Source organism: Penaeus japonicus, unplaced genomic scaffold (genome assembly GCF_977035675.1).
Source record: "Penaeus japonicus unplaced genomic scaffold, GWHDUDI00000001_assembly GWHDUDI00000021, whole genome shotgun sequence".
Taxonomy (NCBI): domain Eukaryota; kingdom Metazoa; phylum Arthropoda; class Malacostraca; order Decapoda; family Penaeidae; genus Penaeus; species Penaeus japonicus.
In genome coordinates, this window is record NW_028234423.1 from 6,406,028 (window position 1) to 6,423,527 (window position 17,500).

The 17,500-nt window shown below is 36.8% G+C and overlaps 1 protein-coding gene across 1 annotated transcript in view; it reads right to left on the reverse strand.

Annotated features, from left to right (window-relative positions):
• LOC122248214 (dipeptidase 1-like) overlaps positions 1 to 17,500 on the reverse strand; it is a 98,108-nt gene that overhangs the window by 58,653 nt on the left and 21,955 nt on the right. The window contains exons 7-8 of the mRNA XM_086549020.1: positions 3,552 to 3,702; positions 857 to 932 (exon numbers count right to left, since the gene is read on the reverse strand). Of these exons, the coding sequence (XP_086405146.1) occupies positions 857 to 932; positions 3,552 to 3,702 (227 nt within the window). The remainder of the gene's footprint in view (positions 1 to 856; positions 933 to 3,551; positions 3,703 to 17,500) is intronic.

The following is a 17,500-nucleotide window of genomic DNA, read 5'->3' on the forward strand; positions in this document are numbered from 1 at the left end:
AAACACCCAAACAAATGAACAAAAACACAAATACATTCAAAACGATATATGTCATATGTCATTTTGGTTAAAAAAAAAAAAAAAAAACATTTTGAATCTCACACAATTCAATCTTTTTTTCATTTCCTCTTCGGTGCCCGCATTAATTTTATCATACAGCATGCATCCTAAACTATAACAAGATTTACGAATTAATGGATCAAAAAAGTACAAATAATATAACGAAACATTTCAGAGAGGGCGAGGTTATGAAATGTTTTCCGTTCTTCATCAAGCGCTGCTGGTTCACACAGGAAAACCAGTAGCGTTGATATATATATATATTTTGAAAAATTGTTATAGTATTGTTTTTCACCAATATTGCATGAAAAAAAACAAGAACGCACGAGTAAGTACAAACACACACACAGACACACACATGCAAATAAGCAGACTATCACAAACAAACACACACAAATACGCACAGACTTCCACTCCCCCCCAAAAAAAAAACAACAACAACAACAAAAAAAAAAAAACACACACACACTCACCTCCCCCCCCCCACATACAAACACACACAGGCTCCCCCCCCCAAAAAAAAAAAAAACACTCACCTCCCTCCCCCAAACACCCTTCCACCCCCCCCCACCCAAAAAAAAAAAAAAAAAAAAAAAAAAAAAAACACTCACCTCCCCCCCACACACAACACAGCCTTCCCTTTACCCCCTCCCTCCAAATACACACTAACCCCCCTTCACCCTTCCCCCTTCCCACATCCCCTAACACACACACACACACACGCCCATTTCCACCTCTCCCGCTCTATCAGAGTATCACAAACCACACCCTAACTTCCAAAGGCAAACTTACTCACCTTTCCGAAGTGCGTGAGACCGCGCGGCGAATTGGGATCCTCCAGGTCTGTTTCGCGGGCTCTGGCACACTCCGCCCTGAGGAAAAAGGGGAAAGGGAAAAAGGGGAAGATGAGTCAATGGTGTGGTTGGATGCATAAGTGGGTCGGTTATTGCATAGATAGATATGTAGGTTGGTTGATAAGACACACACATACACATACACGCACACATACATACATACACACACACACACACACACACACGCACGCACACACACACACACACACACATGTCTATATCTATATATCAATATCTATCTATCTATCCATCCTCATAATCATTTGCTCGTTTTCTATATCTATTTTTTTTACCAGTAACTTAACAGAACGAGATTGCATTTTCGTTTTTCTTTTCTATCTCTCTCTTTCTCCTAACACTCCATCATAAACGAACTTCTTCCTGTTTTATTACTCCTGCTGACTCGTGATAACAAAAGTCTTTCTTGAATCCTAATAAAAGTTTTAGTCACAGTCACTATAAGGAGTGTGGTCGTCAGTTCTCTATCTTGTGTTTCTGCCTCTGTCTCTAGTTCCTCTTTTGCTTTTCTCATTCTTTCTTTCTTTCTTTTTTCCCCTCTCTGGTTTTCTTTCTTTCTTTCTCTCTCTTTTCTGTCTCTCTACTCGCGCTCGCGCTCTCTCTCTCTTTCTCTCTCAGTCTCTGTTTACTTTCTCTCTCTCTCGCTCTCTTTTTCACTCTCTGCTTGCTCTCTCTCTCTCTTTCTCTCTCGCTCTCTTTTTCACTCTCTGCTTGCTCTCTCTTTCTTTCTCTCTCTCTCTCTTTCTCTCTCACTCTGTGTTTGCTCTCTGTCTCTCTCTCTTTCTGATCTCTCTCCCTCTCTCTCTCTCTCTGCTCGCTCTCACGCTCCCCTCTCTCTTTCTCTCTCTCTCCTCTCGCTATCCTCCTCCCATCTCCGGCTTCGTTATTTGGGCAAATATTTACGCCCACCATAGTAACTCGATTGCAGAGCTCTCGTCACCAATACTAGCATCTTCGAAATGCACTCTCTCGTTCGGAATATATCACCATTTTTATATTAATTAAAATTTCCATCAACTACCATAGACTTCATAGTCGTATATTGCCCATAGTTTAAAAGTATGCAATAGAAAACCTATCTACTGGCTTCTTGCATTGCTAAGCAGCCTCAGCTAAAGTATATGGACATATGGAAAGCCTTTTTTGAAGTGTTAATATATCAATATCCAAACGGAGCGTTGAGGTCTAAGAAGCGAAGATAGACTTACAAGGAATCGAAAAAAAAAATACTAAAAGGAAATTTAGAATAAAGTTGATATTTAGAATATTAATAATAATAATAAAAAAGTCCAGGATGATAGAAACACAAATAACATTAATCTGAATTGAAGGAATCAAAAGCAGACTAATAGCAAATTGTAAATTGAAGTAAGGAATCAAAGATTGAAAAGCTAGATAAAAAAGAACCGTAAAATCGAGCATAGAATCTATAAGAATCCCAGAATCAAGAGTAAGGAATCTTAGAATCAAGCATATACTAACTAGCAATCAAAGAATCAAGAGTAAATCAACAAAGAAACGCAAAGCTAATGGTAACCAAATTTTTCTTTTCAACAAGGAAAGGTTGAGCCAAACTTAAATCAACAAGGATATTAAACACACACACACACAAAAAAAAACTAACAAAGTAAGCTGGAGCAAAAAAATTCTAACAAAAACAAACTAACAAAGTAAGCTACAACAAAAAAAATCTAACAAAAACAAACTAGCAAAGTAAGCTAGAGAAAAAAAATCTAGCAAAAACAAATTAACAAAGTAAGCTAGAGCAAAAAAAATCTAGCAAAAACAAACTAACAAAGTAAGCTAGAGAAAAAAAATCTAGCAAAAACAAACTAACAAAGTAAGCTAGAGCAAAAAAAAATCCAACAAAAACAAACTAACAAAGTAAGCTAGAGAAAAAAAATCTAGCAAAAACAAATTAACAAAGTAAGCTAGAGCAAAAAAAATCTAGCAAAAACAAACTAACAAAGTAAGCTAGAGCAAAAAAAAATCTAACAAAAACAAACTAACAAAGTAAGCTAGAGCAAAAAAAAATCTAACAAAAACAAACTAACAAAGTAAGCTAGAGAAAAAAAATCTAGCAAAAACAAATTAACAAAGTAAGCTAGAGCAAAAAAAATCTAGCAAAAACAAACTAACAAAGTAAGCTAGAGCAAAAAAAAATCTAACAAAAACAAACTAACAAAGTAAGCTAGAGAAAAAAAATCTAGCAAAAACAAATTAACAAAGTAAGCTAGAGCAAAAAAAATCTAGCAAAAACAAACTAACAAAGTAAGCTAGAGCAAAAAAAAAATCTAACAAAAACAAACTAACAAAGTAGGCTAGAACAAAAAAAAAATAACAAAAACAAACAAAGTAAGATATAACACAAAAATAGACCAACAAGGAAAAGGAAAAACAAAACCAAAAAAACAAACAAACTTAATACATAAACAAAGAATCTCAGATCTAAAGAGTAAACCAACCAAAGAATCGCTGAACCAAAATCCCCAAGAATCCTTGATCTCAAAACAAGCCCCACCCCCCCACCCTACCCACACCCAGACCTCATGACACCCCAACGAAGGGCCTACACTACAGCGCCCACACAACCTCGATCCCAGAGTCGAGTGACCTTACCAGGGCGTCGAGCACGTGTGGGTCAAGGTGAGGTAGCGCACGCCGAGGTCCCTGAGCGCTCGCAGGACCCCGAGGGAGTTCTGGATCGCATGACCTCCCTCGACCCCAATCATGCTGGCGATGTGACCCTCTGTGAAGGCGGCTTCGACTTCTGTTGGGAGATTCGGAAAAGTTTATTTTAGATGTAGGTGTATGTGTGTTAGTTTGTGTGTTTGTTTTCTTGTGTGTTTGATTGTCTTTGAGTTTTTGTTTGTTTCTTTGTTTTGTATGTATGTGTTTTTGAGTGTTTGATTGTTTCTTTTGTGTGTCTGTGTGTCTTTGTGTGTTTGCTCGGCTGTTTATGTGTGTTTGTATGAATGGCTCGTTAAGGTGAAGTATATAATGCATTAGACATATAACATCGATGAGTAAGGAAAATAATGTGTTTAGATAAACTGATCAACATCGAATGTACACCTAACAATAAACAATCAAAACACCTCAACAAACTTTAGTATAAAGCAACGAATTCACCCGCAGAACCACTCCCCGATACAACACAATCAGGTCCAACTTACTTTCCCAACGAACTTTCACGTGAACACGGTACTATAACTCGGTCTATCACGCTGGTAAAATTAGACGTGTCTCTGTCCCCCTGGCCCTTCAGAAGAGAAATGGGCAGAACGGGTAATCACCTTTCCTTCGCTGAATATTACACGAGTGACTGCCGGCCATCTTCCTATTAGTGTGTGTTTGGGGGTGACATCTTTAGAAAGGTACGTCAAGGCAAGACATCTTGGTTGTTTTTGTTGTTACGTTTAAGTATCTATTGTCACGAGGGAGACTTTTAACTAAATATGTGTGTTTGTACGCTTATTGTATGGGGGATCTATATAAATGGAAATGTAAACGTTCTATACATATGCACACGAGGGGGACGTGTATACATATATGCATGTGTATGTGTGTGTGGTGTGAGTATAATGACCCTATCAGCGGGAGTGAGAATAGGTATGTAGTTAAATGGCTTCATGTTTATATGTGGATATTTTATTATGATATAATCCAAAAGGCTTTAGTAATTCAAGCCTTTACTTTATGCCCTCGTCCTCTCCCCCAACCCCCCACTCTTCCCCAAGACACGCAAGAATGTACACTTGTCTAATGGTAATGCACGTTTTTTTTTTTTTTTTTTTTTAGGTAGCGAGGGATACACATCATTACTGATAGTGACACATATGGGTATTGGAGGAGATTAATTTCTGACACTTGTTCTTGATATTGTGAATCGTTCCCTGTTCTTGATAGCTCTGCGTGGCTCTATCTATCGGACGTTATTCAATTCTGCATTAATGATTTTTCAGGTTATAAAGAGGTCCACGAACTGACAAAATGATGACAAACTGTTAATGAAGTTAGTTCGACTTAGATAAAAACCCACGATAGGATATTGCAGAAGAGTTTCCCCCGGTGCCATGAGACAATATCAATAAATGATGTCCCGGTTCACCATTGCAAATATGTGATGTCTTCATGGAGTATATACACGACACTTCTAACAATTTCTTATCTTTTGAACATTGAACAATACAGATCTCGACAAGGTCTCAGTACATGTGATCTTTTACATGTGCAGTAATCACAATAGATCCAACATTTTCAAATCTTTAATTCTGACCTCATATATATCATAAATCACGACAATATGACGAAACGAGTGACATTTTCTATTTAAAGTTTTTACAACACTTCTAACATTTCCAATTACTTAATTCTGACCTCGTATATCATTGTAAATACCATTATAAATCACAACATTATCACACTACAAAGGACAAGATCTCGAGATAGTTGATAAACTTTAAAACACGCCCCCAAAGTCGTTCCAGGATTTAGGGTTGAGCCACGTACCCTACAATCGCTTCTAAAGTGACACAGATAGTTTCCCTAAGTCTTGGGACACAGTGGCAAGACTACTCCCCTATCTACTCTGAATATCTTCCCTACTTCCCTCTCTACTCCCGAATATCTTCCCTATCTACTCCTGAATATCTTCCCTGCTTCCCTATCTACTCCCGAATATCTTCCCTACTTCCCTATCTACTCCCGAATATCTTCCCTATCTACTCCTGAATATCTTCCCTGCTTCCCTATCTACTCCCGAATATCTTCCCTACTTCCCTATCTACTCCCGAATATCTTCCCTATCTACTCCCGAATATCTTCCCTACTTCCCTATCTACTCCCGAATATCTTCCCTATCTACTCCCGAATATCTTCCCTACTTCCCTATCTACTCCTTCCAGATAACTATCATCTTCATCTCCCATCTTCATCTCCCATGTTCTTGGGATTTTATTTCCTTTTTTCCTTTTCCCATACGTACGTTAAGTAGGAGGGACTTTAGCGCTGATTTTTCTGGGGAAAACATATTACTACACAGGAATATCTATTTGTGATTATTCATTTCTTCTTACACAGTTAGTTCCCTGATAGTGATCGGTATATTTATTCTAATCATTACATTAAGTGGGTTTTGGAGTCAAAGGGGAAAGTGATTGTCCCTGTCTACTCCTGAATATCTTTCCTTGAATCTTGTATGATATCTTGGATGTTGCTAGTTTTTTTTTCTTCTTCATTTCTTGCATTCACAAGCTAAGTATCTGGACAATCAAATTACTTTCGAATTGTATTTTATTCTCGTATCATTACGTTATTCAAGAACTGACGAAGCCTTTTACGTGTATGATGCGTAGATCTCTCAATCTATTTTGCTGTATTTTGTATCCTCTCTCTGGTGCAATGACTGGCGTTGCAACTGTGAGGATTCATTTTTTTCTCATTATCAATCTTTTCAAATTCATTATTCACTTCCTCTCCAGTTTCCTAGTTGAGTAAAATTCAATCTCTCTCCTCTTGGTTGATTAAAGTATCTTGCACGTGATAAACAGTCCAATGCAACATGGGATCTGGCAGCCTGCTTTTCCATCTATTTTTTTCAACATCCTCGTTATTCCTCACTTGCGTCATATGGAGTCTATTGACGCATAACCTGCACCTCTTATCTATTGAAAGCTTTTGACGAAAGGATGCATGGGATAATAAAGGAAGGGCGGTTACAGAAACAAACACAAGGGAGATAGGCAAGTCATCGTCCCCTGAGCAATGCCATCCTGATTTCAACTTCTATTTTCAACTGTCACTGTCAGATTCATTTCTGAGCGATTCGGATGTAGAGTTCTGTCACTAGTAGTTCAATTTTTCTCTCTCTACCATTGGAATTTATGTGGTTTCTACTACAACGTGTTGGAAAGGTTTGTGGTTTTCTCTCTTGCTTAGGAATTAGCTCATACTTGTGGATTTCTATGGGTCAGTTCCACGATGTTTGACTTATCTAACTTATGTATTTCTAACTTATATATTTCTAACTTAGCTATTATCTAACTCATATATATTATATATATTACATCTAACTTAAATATTTCAATCCATCGGACTATTATAAACCTACTAATTTTCACTCTTTCAATTCGTTCCCCTTACTAGTTTCATTCATCTGGTGTCACGAACTTCGTATCATTTCACACGAATTTACTCATCATATCACCTCATGGCATTCAACTTCCAGGGTCTAAATCCTAAGGATCTGAGCGTTGCATAAAACCATCTGGTGAAACGTCAGGCAGCTTCGATATTTGGATCCTTTTGACCAATGAGCATGAGTAAAGCTAAGTAAAGTAAAGTGAAAATAAGGTAAAGTAATGAGTAAAGCTATGTAAAGGCTAAGGGAAAGGAGCTAGTTGTTCCCTCGCTGTTGTGGCTGTTTTGATGTTTGTTGTTTAATTGGTATTTATTGGTAATGTAGGGATAACAGCATCTCCCCTTTATTACATTGTTTTTATTTATTTATTCATTTATTTAATACATTTATTAGATCTCCCCTTTATCAAATTGCTTTTATCTATTTATCTATTTATTACATTTATTTCATCTCTTTATTACATTGCTTTGTGGTGATGTGTTCGATTGGCATTCGGATGGTGCGTGCGGAGTGACGTACTTTTGAATGTTGATAACTATTTGTATATATATATATATATATATATATATATATATATATATATATATATATATATATATATATATATATATATGTATATATATATATATATGTATTATAATGAATTGTCTTTAATGCGATCATCTGCGCTTGCTTTCCCGTGACCGTTTCTTCATCTGGCACAGAGATGCTGCACGATATGCATGATTTGACGGACTTGGGTCGATAATGATAATGATAAAGCAGGAGTAAGGTTACTTTATAAAGCCAAAGTTTCTGCGCGTCTGTAATCATAATAGGACTTTAGAGTTTGGTCCAGAATCATTAATTGGTAATCAATCCCATCATCTTCATTTTCCCATTAGAATCGATTGCACATTCCGAGTCATTGTGGACGATATGACGCAAGTTTCGCGAACATACAATTTCCTACTTGAGGACGTTTGTCAAGAGAGCCACTCACACGATCACAAAGTGGTGCGGGAGCTGTTTCATTTCGCTTTTTAATCGTTTGAAAAAATGTAGTGGAACATGGATCTCTGAGGTTTTATATATTAACATGCATAAGCTGGGTTATGTACTTGTCTTAACTGGGTGAGTTTGGAATTTGTAGCGAATCGAAAATTAAGTTTAAAAGAAGAGTGGGATTATGTGGGGGGGAATTCCTGAGCTGGGGAGCCTTGTTATGTAGTGTAGCTCTTGCAGGGGAATCTGTTGATTTGCAACAGGCTATCGTGTTGCCTTGCGTGCATCGTCGCATATCGTTTTTATGATAAGTTCAATGTGGTGGTTCATTCTATTTTGCATTCGTATCAATTTTGTTAATCATATCAATAATGTTATTATGATCGTTCAACTTTCGAGTTTACGATTGCTTTTCAATCAAAATCTTCTACTCACTTACTCATTCCATCACGCGAACAGTCACTCAAATATTCACTCTATCACGCAAACACCTAGACTCCCGTACTTTCCTCTCAACTCCTGAATATCTTCCCTACTTCCCTCTCTACTCCCGAATATCTTCCCTCCTTCCCTATCTACTCCCGAATATCTTCCCTATTTCCCTATCTACTCCCGAATATCTTCCCTCCTTCCCTATCTACTCCCGAATATCTTCCCTCCTTCCCTATCTACTCCCGAATATCTTCCCTCCTTCCCTATCTACTCCTGAATATCTTCCCTACTTCCCTATCTACTCCCGAATATCTTCCCTACTTCCCTCTCTACTCCTGAATATCTTCCCTACTTCCCTATCTACTCCTGAATATCTTCCCTACTTCCCTCTCTACTCCCGAATATCTTCCCTCCTTCCCTCTCTACTCCCGAATATCTTCCCTCCTTCCCTATCTACTCCCGAATATCTTCCCTCCTTCCCTATCTACTCCCGAATATCTTCCCTCCTTCCCTATCTACTCCCGAATATCTTCCCTCCTTCCCTATCTACTCCCGAATATCTTCCCTCCTTCCCTATCTACTCCCGAATATCTTCTCTTCTTCCCTGTCTACTCCTGAATATCTTCCCTCCTTCCCTATCTACTCCTGAATATCTTCCCTACTTCCCTATCTACTCCTGAATATCTTCCCTACTTCCCTATCTACTCCCGAATATCTTCCCTACTTCCCTATCTATTCCCGAATATCTTCCTCCCTTCCCTCTCTACTCCCGAATATCTTCCCTACTTCCCTATCTACTCCTGAATATCTTCCCTCCTTCCCTATCTACTCCCGAATATCTTCCCTCCTTCCCTATCTACTCCCGAATATCTTCCCTCCTTCCCTATCTATTCCCGAATATCTTCCTCCCTTCCCTCTCTACTCCCGAATATCTTCCCTACTTCCCTCTCTACTCCCGAATATCTTCCCTACTTCCCTATCTACTCTGAATATCTTCCCTCCTTCCCTATCTACTCCCGAATATCTTCCCTCCTTCCCTATCTACTCCCGAATATCTTCCCTCCTTCCCTCTCTACTCCCGAATATCTTCCCTCCTTCCCTCTCTACTCCCGAATATCTTCCCTATCTACTCCCGAATATCTTCCCTCCTTCCCTCTCTACTCCCGAATATCTTCCCTCCTTCCCTATCTACTCCCGAATATCTTCTCTTCTTCCCTATCTACTCCTGAATATCTTCCCTCCTTCCCTATCTACTCCTGAATGTCTTCCCTACTTCTCTATCTATTCCTGAATGTCTTTCCTTCTTCCCTCTCTACTCCCGAATATCTTCCCTACTTCCCTATCTATTCCTTCCGGATAACTATCCCCTTTATCTCCCATGTGTATGTTCTTGGGATTTTATTTCCTGTTTTCCTTTCCCCATGCATGCGTTAAGAAGGAGGAACTTTAGCGCTGATTTTTTTTTTTTTCTGGGGAAAACATATTACTGTGCAGGAATATCTATTTGTGATTATTCATTTCTTCTTACACGGTTAGTTTCCTGATGGTGATCGGTATATTTCTTCTAATCATTACATTAAGTGGGTTGTGGAGTCAGAGGGGAAAGTGATTGTCCCTGTCTACTCCTGAATGTCTTTCCTTGTATCTTGTATCTTGTATGATATCTTGTATGTTGCTAGTTTTTTTCTTTTCTTTTTTCATTTCTTGCATTCACAAGATAAGTATCGGGACAATCAAATTACTTTCGAATTGTATTTTATTATCGTATCATTACGTTATTCAAGAACTGACGAAGCCTTTTACGTGTATGATGCGTAGATCTCTCAATCTATTTTGCTGTATTTTGTATCCTCTCTCTGGTGCAATGACTGGCGTTGCAACTGAGAGGATTCATTTTTTTTCTCATTATCAATCTTTTCAAATTCATTATTCACTTCCTCTCCAGTTTCCTAGCTGAGTAAAAATCAATCTCTCTCCTCTTGGTTGATTAAAGTATCTTGCACGCGATAAACAGTCCAATGCAACATGGGATCTGGCAGCCTGCTTTTCCATCTATTTTTTTCAACATCCTCGTTATTCCTCACTTGCGTCATATGGAGTCTATTGACGCGTAACCTGCACCTCTTATCTATTGAAAACTTTTGACGAAAGGGTGCATGGGATAATAAAGGAAGGGCGGTTACAGAAACAAACACAAGGGAGATAGGCAAGTCATCGTCCCCTGAGTAATGCCATCCTGATTTCAACTTCTATTTTCAACTGTCACTGTCAGATTCTTTTCTGAGCGATTCGGATGTAGAATTTTGTCAATGGTAATTCAATTTTTTCTCTCTATCATTGGAAGTTATGTGGTTTCTACTACAATGTGTTGAAAAGGTTTGCGGTTTTCTCTCTTTCTTAGGAATTAGATCATACTTGTGGATTTTGACTTATCTAACTTATGTATTTCTAACTTATATATTTCTAACTCATATATTTCTAACTTAGATATTATCTAACTCATATATATTATATATATCATATCTAACTTGAATATTTCAATCCATCGGACTATCATAAACCTACCAAGTTTCACTATTTCACTCCGTTTCTCTCACTAGTTTCGTTCATCTGGTGTCACGAACTTCACATCATTTCACACGAATTTACTCATTATATCACCTCATGGCATTCAACTTCCAGGGTCTAAATCCTAAGGATCTGAGCGTTGCATAAAACCATCTAGTGAAACGTCAGGCAGCTTCGATATTTGGATCCCTTTGACCAAGGAGCATGAGTAAAGCTGAATAAAGTAAAGTGAAAATAAAGTAAAGTAATGAGGAAAGCTATGTAAAGGCTAAGGGATATGGGTTAGCTGTTCCCTCGCTGTTGTGGCTGTTTTGATGTTTGTTGTTTTATTGGTAATGTAGGGATAACACATCTCCCCTTTATTACATTGTTTTTATTTATTTATTCATTTATTTATTACATTTATTAGATCTCCCCTTTATCAAATTGCTTTTATCTATTTATTACATTTATTACATCTCTTTATTACATTGCTTTGTGGTGATGTGTTCGATTGGCATTCGGATGGTGCGTGCGGAGTGACGTACTTTTGAATGTTGATAACTATTTGTATATAATATATATATATATTTTATATAATATATATCATATATATATATATATATATATATATATATATATATATATATATATTATATATATTATATATATATATATATATATATATATATATATATATAATATATTATATATATATATATATATATGTGTATCATAATGAATTGTCTTTAATGCGATCATCTGCGCTTGCTTTCCCGTGACCGTTTCTTCATCTGGCACAGAGATGCTGCACGATATGCATGATTTGACGGACTTGGGTCGATAATGATAATGATAAAGCAGGAGTCAGGTTACTTTATAAAGCCAAAGTTTCCGTGCGTCTGTAATCATAATAGTTACTCTATAAAGCCAAAGTTTACGTGCGTCTGTAATCATAATAGGACTTTAAGGTTTGGGTCAGAATCATTAATTGGTAATCAATCCTATCATCTTCATTTTCCCATTAGAATCGATTGCAAATTCCGAGTCATTGTGGACGATATGACGCAAGTTTCGCGAACATACAATTTCCTACTTAAGGACGTTTGTCAAGAGAGCCACTCACACGATCACAAAGTGGTGCGGGAGTTGTTTCATTTCGCTTTTTAATCGTTTGAAAAAAATGTTGTGGAACATAGATCTCTGAGGTTTTATATATTAACATGCATAAGCTGGGTTATGTACTTGTCTTAACTGGGTGAGTTTGGAATTTGTAGCGAATCGAAAATTAAGTTTAAAAGAAGAGTGGGATTATGTGGGGGGGAATTCCTGAGCTGGGGAGCCTTGTTATGTAGTGTAGCTCTTGCAGGGGAATCTGTTGATTTGCAACAGGCTATCGTGTTGCCTTGCGTGCATCGTCGCATAGCGTTTTTATGTTAAGTTCAGTGTGGTGGTTCATTCTATTTCGCATTCGTATTAATTTTGTTAATCATATCAATCATGTTATTATGATCGTTCAACTTTCGAGTTTACGATTGCTTTTCAATCAAAATCACTTACTTACTCATTCCATCACGCGAACAGTCACTCAAATATTCACTCTATCACGCAAACACCTAGACTCCCTTACTTTCCTTTCAACTCTGAATATCTTCCCTCCTTCCCTATCTACTCCCGAATATCTTCCCTGCTTCCCTACCACATAAACCACCACAACTTCTTGAAGGATTTTCACGAGCATAGTTACAAAATATATGATACTTCTCACGTATATATTTCTTCTAGCGATTCCAGTGGTATTTACTTATGTCGTAGATATAGGCGTTAAGACTAATTATATAATGATAGTGACGATATAGTGAGTATATTTCCCTCTTCATTATAGTGAGTATATTTCCCTCTTCGTTTAGCCAGTCGTGACGAGTGGTTGGTATTTTGTGCACAATACTCTCTTATTTCCCGCTTGCATTGTTGCATTTTTCCTTGTCTATCCTGAGACGGTTATCAGTCCAAACAGATCCTTGTGGATTGCAGCTGTCGCCTTCCTTATCTTGATCCGTTCTCCTCCTCTCTCTTTCTCTGTCTGTTTCTGTTGTCTGCCTGTCTGTCTTTTTATATCTCTTTCTCTGACTTTTTTTTCTCTCTTTCTTTCTCTCGCTCTCTCTCTCTCTCGTTCTCCTTCTCTCTCTCTTTCTCTCTCTCCCCCCCTCTCTCTATACCTCTACCTCTCTCTCTCTCACACTCTTTCACTATCTCTCTCCCTCTCTCTCTCTGACTTTCTGTTTGTCTGTCTGTCTGTCTGTCTCTCTCTACCTTTCTTTCTCTTTCTGTCTATGTCTCCCTATGCCTCTCTCACTCTCTTTCTATCTTTCTCTGGCCCCCCGTCTCTCTCTGTTTCCTCCCCCTCTCTCTATAAAACTACAGACTTCAAAACTAACTAAAAAAAATCCTTAAAACGACATTAGTTTTCGCAGACAGTAGGTCATCTCGAATAGTCCATCACTATAACACTATATAACACATAAGCGATAGGAGAGACTATTCTATCCTTTAAAGACCATTAAATTATGATTTTTTTCTTCTCGTTTCGGTATAACCATTCGTTTCCGTTAATAACACACAAGGTTCGTCATTAATTCTCTAGATAGGATTTGGGTATTTGGGCATTACCGAATTCTATGGAATTCTGGGTAAAGGATTCTTTTCATCCCTACTATATGCGGCGAAATAAGGAGTGAATACTAATTACATATGGTTGAATAATTCTAAAACGCGTTGGTAATCCCCCTGTACATTGTGTCCAGTGATCACAAAATTCACGGTCTGTGAAATTAATCGCTTTCAGTTTTTTTTTTTAATTCACTAAAGTGTGGATAACGTGGTTTAATACTTACTTTTTTTTTTATCGTATTCACGTCACGTCGGCACTGAATTTAGGAAAATGTGGGGGGAGTTCACCATTTTGTTTTTCGGAAAATGTTTGATATCATTTGGGTTGACTGGATAAGTGATGTAACCGATTCAGACCAAAGGAATAATCCTTATAAGAATCCTAAAAAAAAAGGAAAAATAACAACAGAATTAAAAACAAAAACAAAACGAAAATCAAACAAATAAAAAATACCGTACATAAAATAGGTCAACTGAAATGGGATTCTCATCTATTTTATGTTTTTTTTTTCAACGTCGCTTTATCAATATTGTAGGCTATTTTTTTTTCTTTACATAAAGGAGATCGATATATCTATATCTTCAACACGGTATTCTCATGCCGTGTTACTGAATTATTAACAAAGGTTCTAGATCAGTTCTCCATTTACACTTTTTTTTTTTTTTTTTTACCACGGATAACTTTGCTTTCATGTCTATATCCAATCATTATTTGAGCGATCGAGATGTACATTATCTATGATTAAAAACAAAAACAAAACGAAAATCAAACAAATAAAAAACACCGTACATAAAATAGGTAAATTGAAATGGGATTCTCATATATTTTATGTTTTTTTTTTCAACGTCGCTTTATCAATATTGTAGACTATTTTTTTTTTTTTTTTTTTTTTAACATAAAGGAGATCGATATATCTATATCTTTAACACGGTATTCTCATGCCGTGTTACTGAATTATTAACAAAGGTTCTAGATCGGTTCTCCATTTACGCTTTTTTTTTTTTTTTTTTTTTTTTTTACCATGGATAACTTTGCTTTCATGTCTATATCCAATCATTATTTGAGCGATCGAGATGTACATTATCTATGATTACGAGATAAACGGAAATTATTATTATTATTATTATTATTTTTTTTTTTCCTTTGGTGTAAAAGAGCTGTTAGTTGAAAAGTTGTGTGGTGCTTCTTGGTAATGTTGTATTCCTGGCTTTAAAAAAAATATATTGTAATATAGCTGCTACGCCTTTTACTGGAACTTTTACGAAGAAAATCATGAATTTGACATTTAGACATTCATAGCAAATTAGTCATCATATGAATTCAGCACACGCACGCACGCACGTGCACACACACGCACAAACAAACCAACACAAACAAACACACATACACACACAAACAAACAAACAAAACACACACACACGCACAAACAAACACACATACACACACAAACAAACAAACAAAACACACACACACACGCACAAACAAACAAAAACACACAAACAAATAAAAACAAACACATAAACAAACAAACAATAGCACACACACACAAACTATTGAATTTCAGTTTTTTTTACTTGTTGATCGTGATTCTAGACTTTTGTTTCGCAATTCTGTTGCTTTTGACAGCATTGAATACCAAAGTCTTTTGTTATTACCAGGCAATGTCATTCTGCATTATGAATTCCTTCAATATCTCCAATGAAGGTTGAAGTTCTTCAAATTGAAGTTCAAAACTTCTTTGAAGCAATAGTCGATATTCTATTTTCCGTGTCTATAAAGACATCCCTTTGCAATCTTTGCAATTTTCACATTTCTTGCAACGTTGCAGATTATATTGTTAATGAAAGGAACAACAGACCAGGCTTATCAAGTAAAAAACACATTAGGAAGTCCTTGTGCAACAGATCTAATCGAAGTTTCATAAACTTTTCTTCTTCTGGGAGAGAGAGAGAGAGAGAGAGAGAGAGAGAGAGAGAGAGAGAGAGAGAGAGAGAGAGAGAGAGAGAGAGAGAGAAAGAGAGAGAGAGAGAGAGAGAGAGAGAGAGAGATAGAGAGGGAGAATGATCTTGTAGCTATGACTTCAAAAGTTCAACTTGGATGTAAAGTAAAGTCGTTTGTATTTTTTGTTCTCTTTTGTCCACTTCTTGAATGAATGATTCTTTTTTTTCAATGCATTTCGTTCACTGGTTAGTATCGGTTGCTTTAATCTATTCACATTTATTTCGTTACAGTTTCATCGTCCTACTCCGTTTTCCTTTTCGAAAAGAGCCTGGATTCCTCTCCAAGTCTTGCAACAGAGTGAATTTCCATTGCAAATGACCTGTCAGTGCATTGGGGAATACGGAGAAAAAGTAACAGGATTCTTTAATGTTATAAAAGTGTGTGAGAAGTGTATTTTGATTCAACTAACTCTGTGACTGCACCATTTCACAAGCTTTCTGCATTTCGATAAGCATGAGTCTCAGAATTGGATATTTTTTCTGTGATTGGTAAAACTTGGTGCATAATGGGGTTTGTTTGCTTTTTTGTTGTTAATCATGAAAACACTCTTTTTATTATCATGTAAAAAACAGACAGGAAAGTTATATTTCAAAATATTCGTATTCGGATTGTGCAGAGCAAATGCTCAACTTTCATTGCAGAAACTTATATAACTAAAACTCGACATTCTTTTTAATCAAGGCTAAAGGGTTGGAAACTTGGCCCATAACTAGGAGGAGAAATTCATTTTAATTCGCTCGTCCTATGTGTTTATTTACGTCTTTTGTTCCCGGTTCGAATTCTTTACCGTTTCGCTCACATGGATTCAGTGTTTGAGTCGAGGCTTCACACCAAAGACATTTTATGCTTCGGGATAATAAGAAAGATCGGTTTGGCAGTGGAACTATAAACAGTTTGTGCGTGTGTTTGTAATATTGGATATTACTTTTATGTGATTTATTGTCTTTATTCTTTATTTTCCTTTTTCTCTAAGATGAATTCTATGTTAATTCACCCTCTTACGCAATACGTAAAAATGCTTTTGAAATATTATTTGTAGAGACTCCATTACTCATCGGGTTTTCTGAATATCGGCAAATCATAATGCAAGATGTAGCAAATGCAATGTCCCTTTTACACCATATGCAAATTAAGAGGAACAAACAGGAATAGCAAGATAAGAGGTATATTATATCAACTTGGAAGTCTGCTAGATAAATAACGCTTATCATTTCTGTGGGATTTTGTCAGCCTAAAATATTTCATGTTACTTGGTTGGGTTGTGTGTGTTATCAGCATTATGTCTTTTTCTCTTTTTACGTTGCATTTTTCTATTAAGATATGCCATGAGATATATCGGGATGCCTGCAAGATCATGTGTTACTTGAATTTATTATTAGTGATATAGATAGTGATACTAACAGTCACATATTGCTAAACATGACTTATATTGTAAAATATAGTAATATGACAGACTGGCCTTCACCATAAATATTCAATCTGCAATCAATATCAAAGACAGAAAGGCAGTATGCAGAACAGACTAATATTCCCTATAAGAAATCAAACACATCTCTAAAGTAAGAGAAGTTGACTTTGTTATTCTACTTCAGTATGACTTCGGAACAACAGAATAATAAGACGAAGCAAAACATGAAGGCGGGAGAAGTGAGACAAATACTTGCTCTGAGATAGTTCCATTGAGATCCTTGCATGTCGCCCCTGAAGGTGTCTACGATGCAGCAAGAGAACGTTGCATATGTATACACACATATCTAAATATGTGTGTGTTTGTGTGCGTGTGTGTGTGTG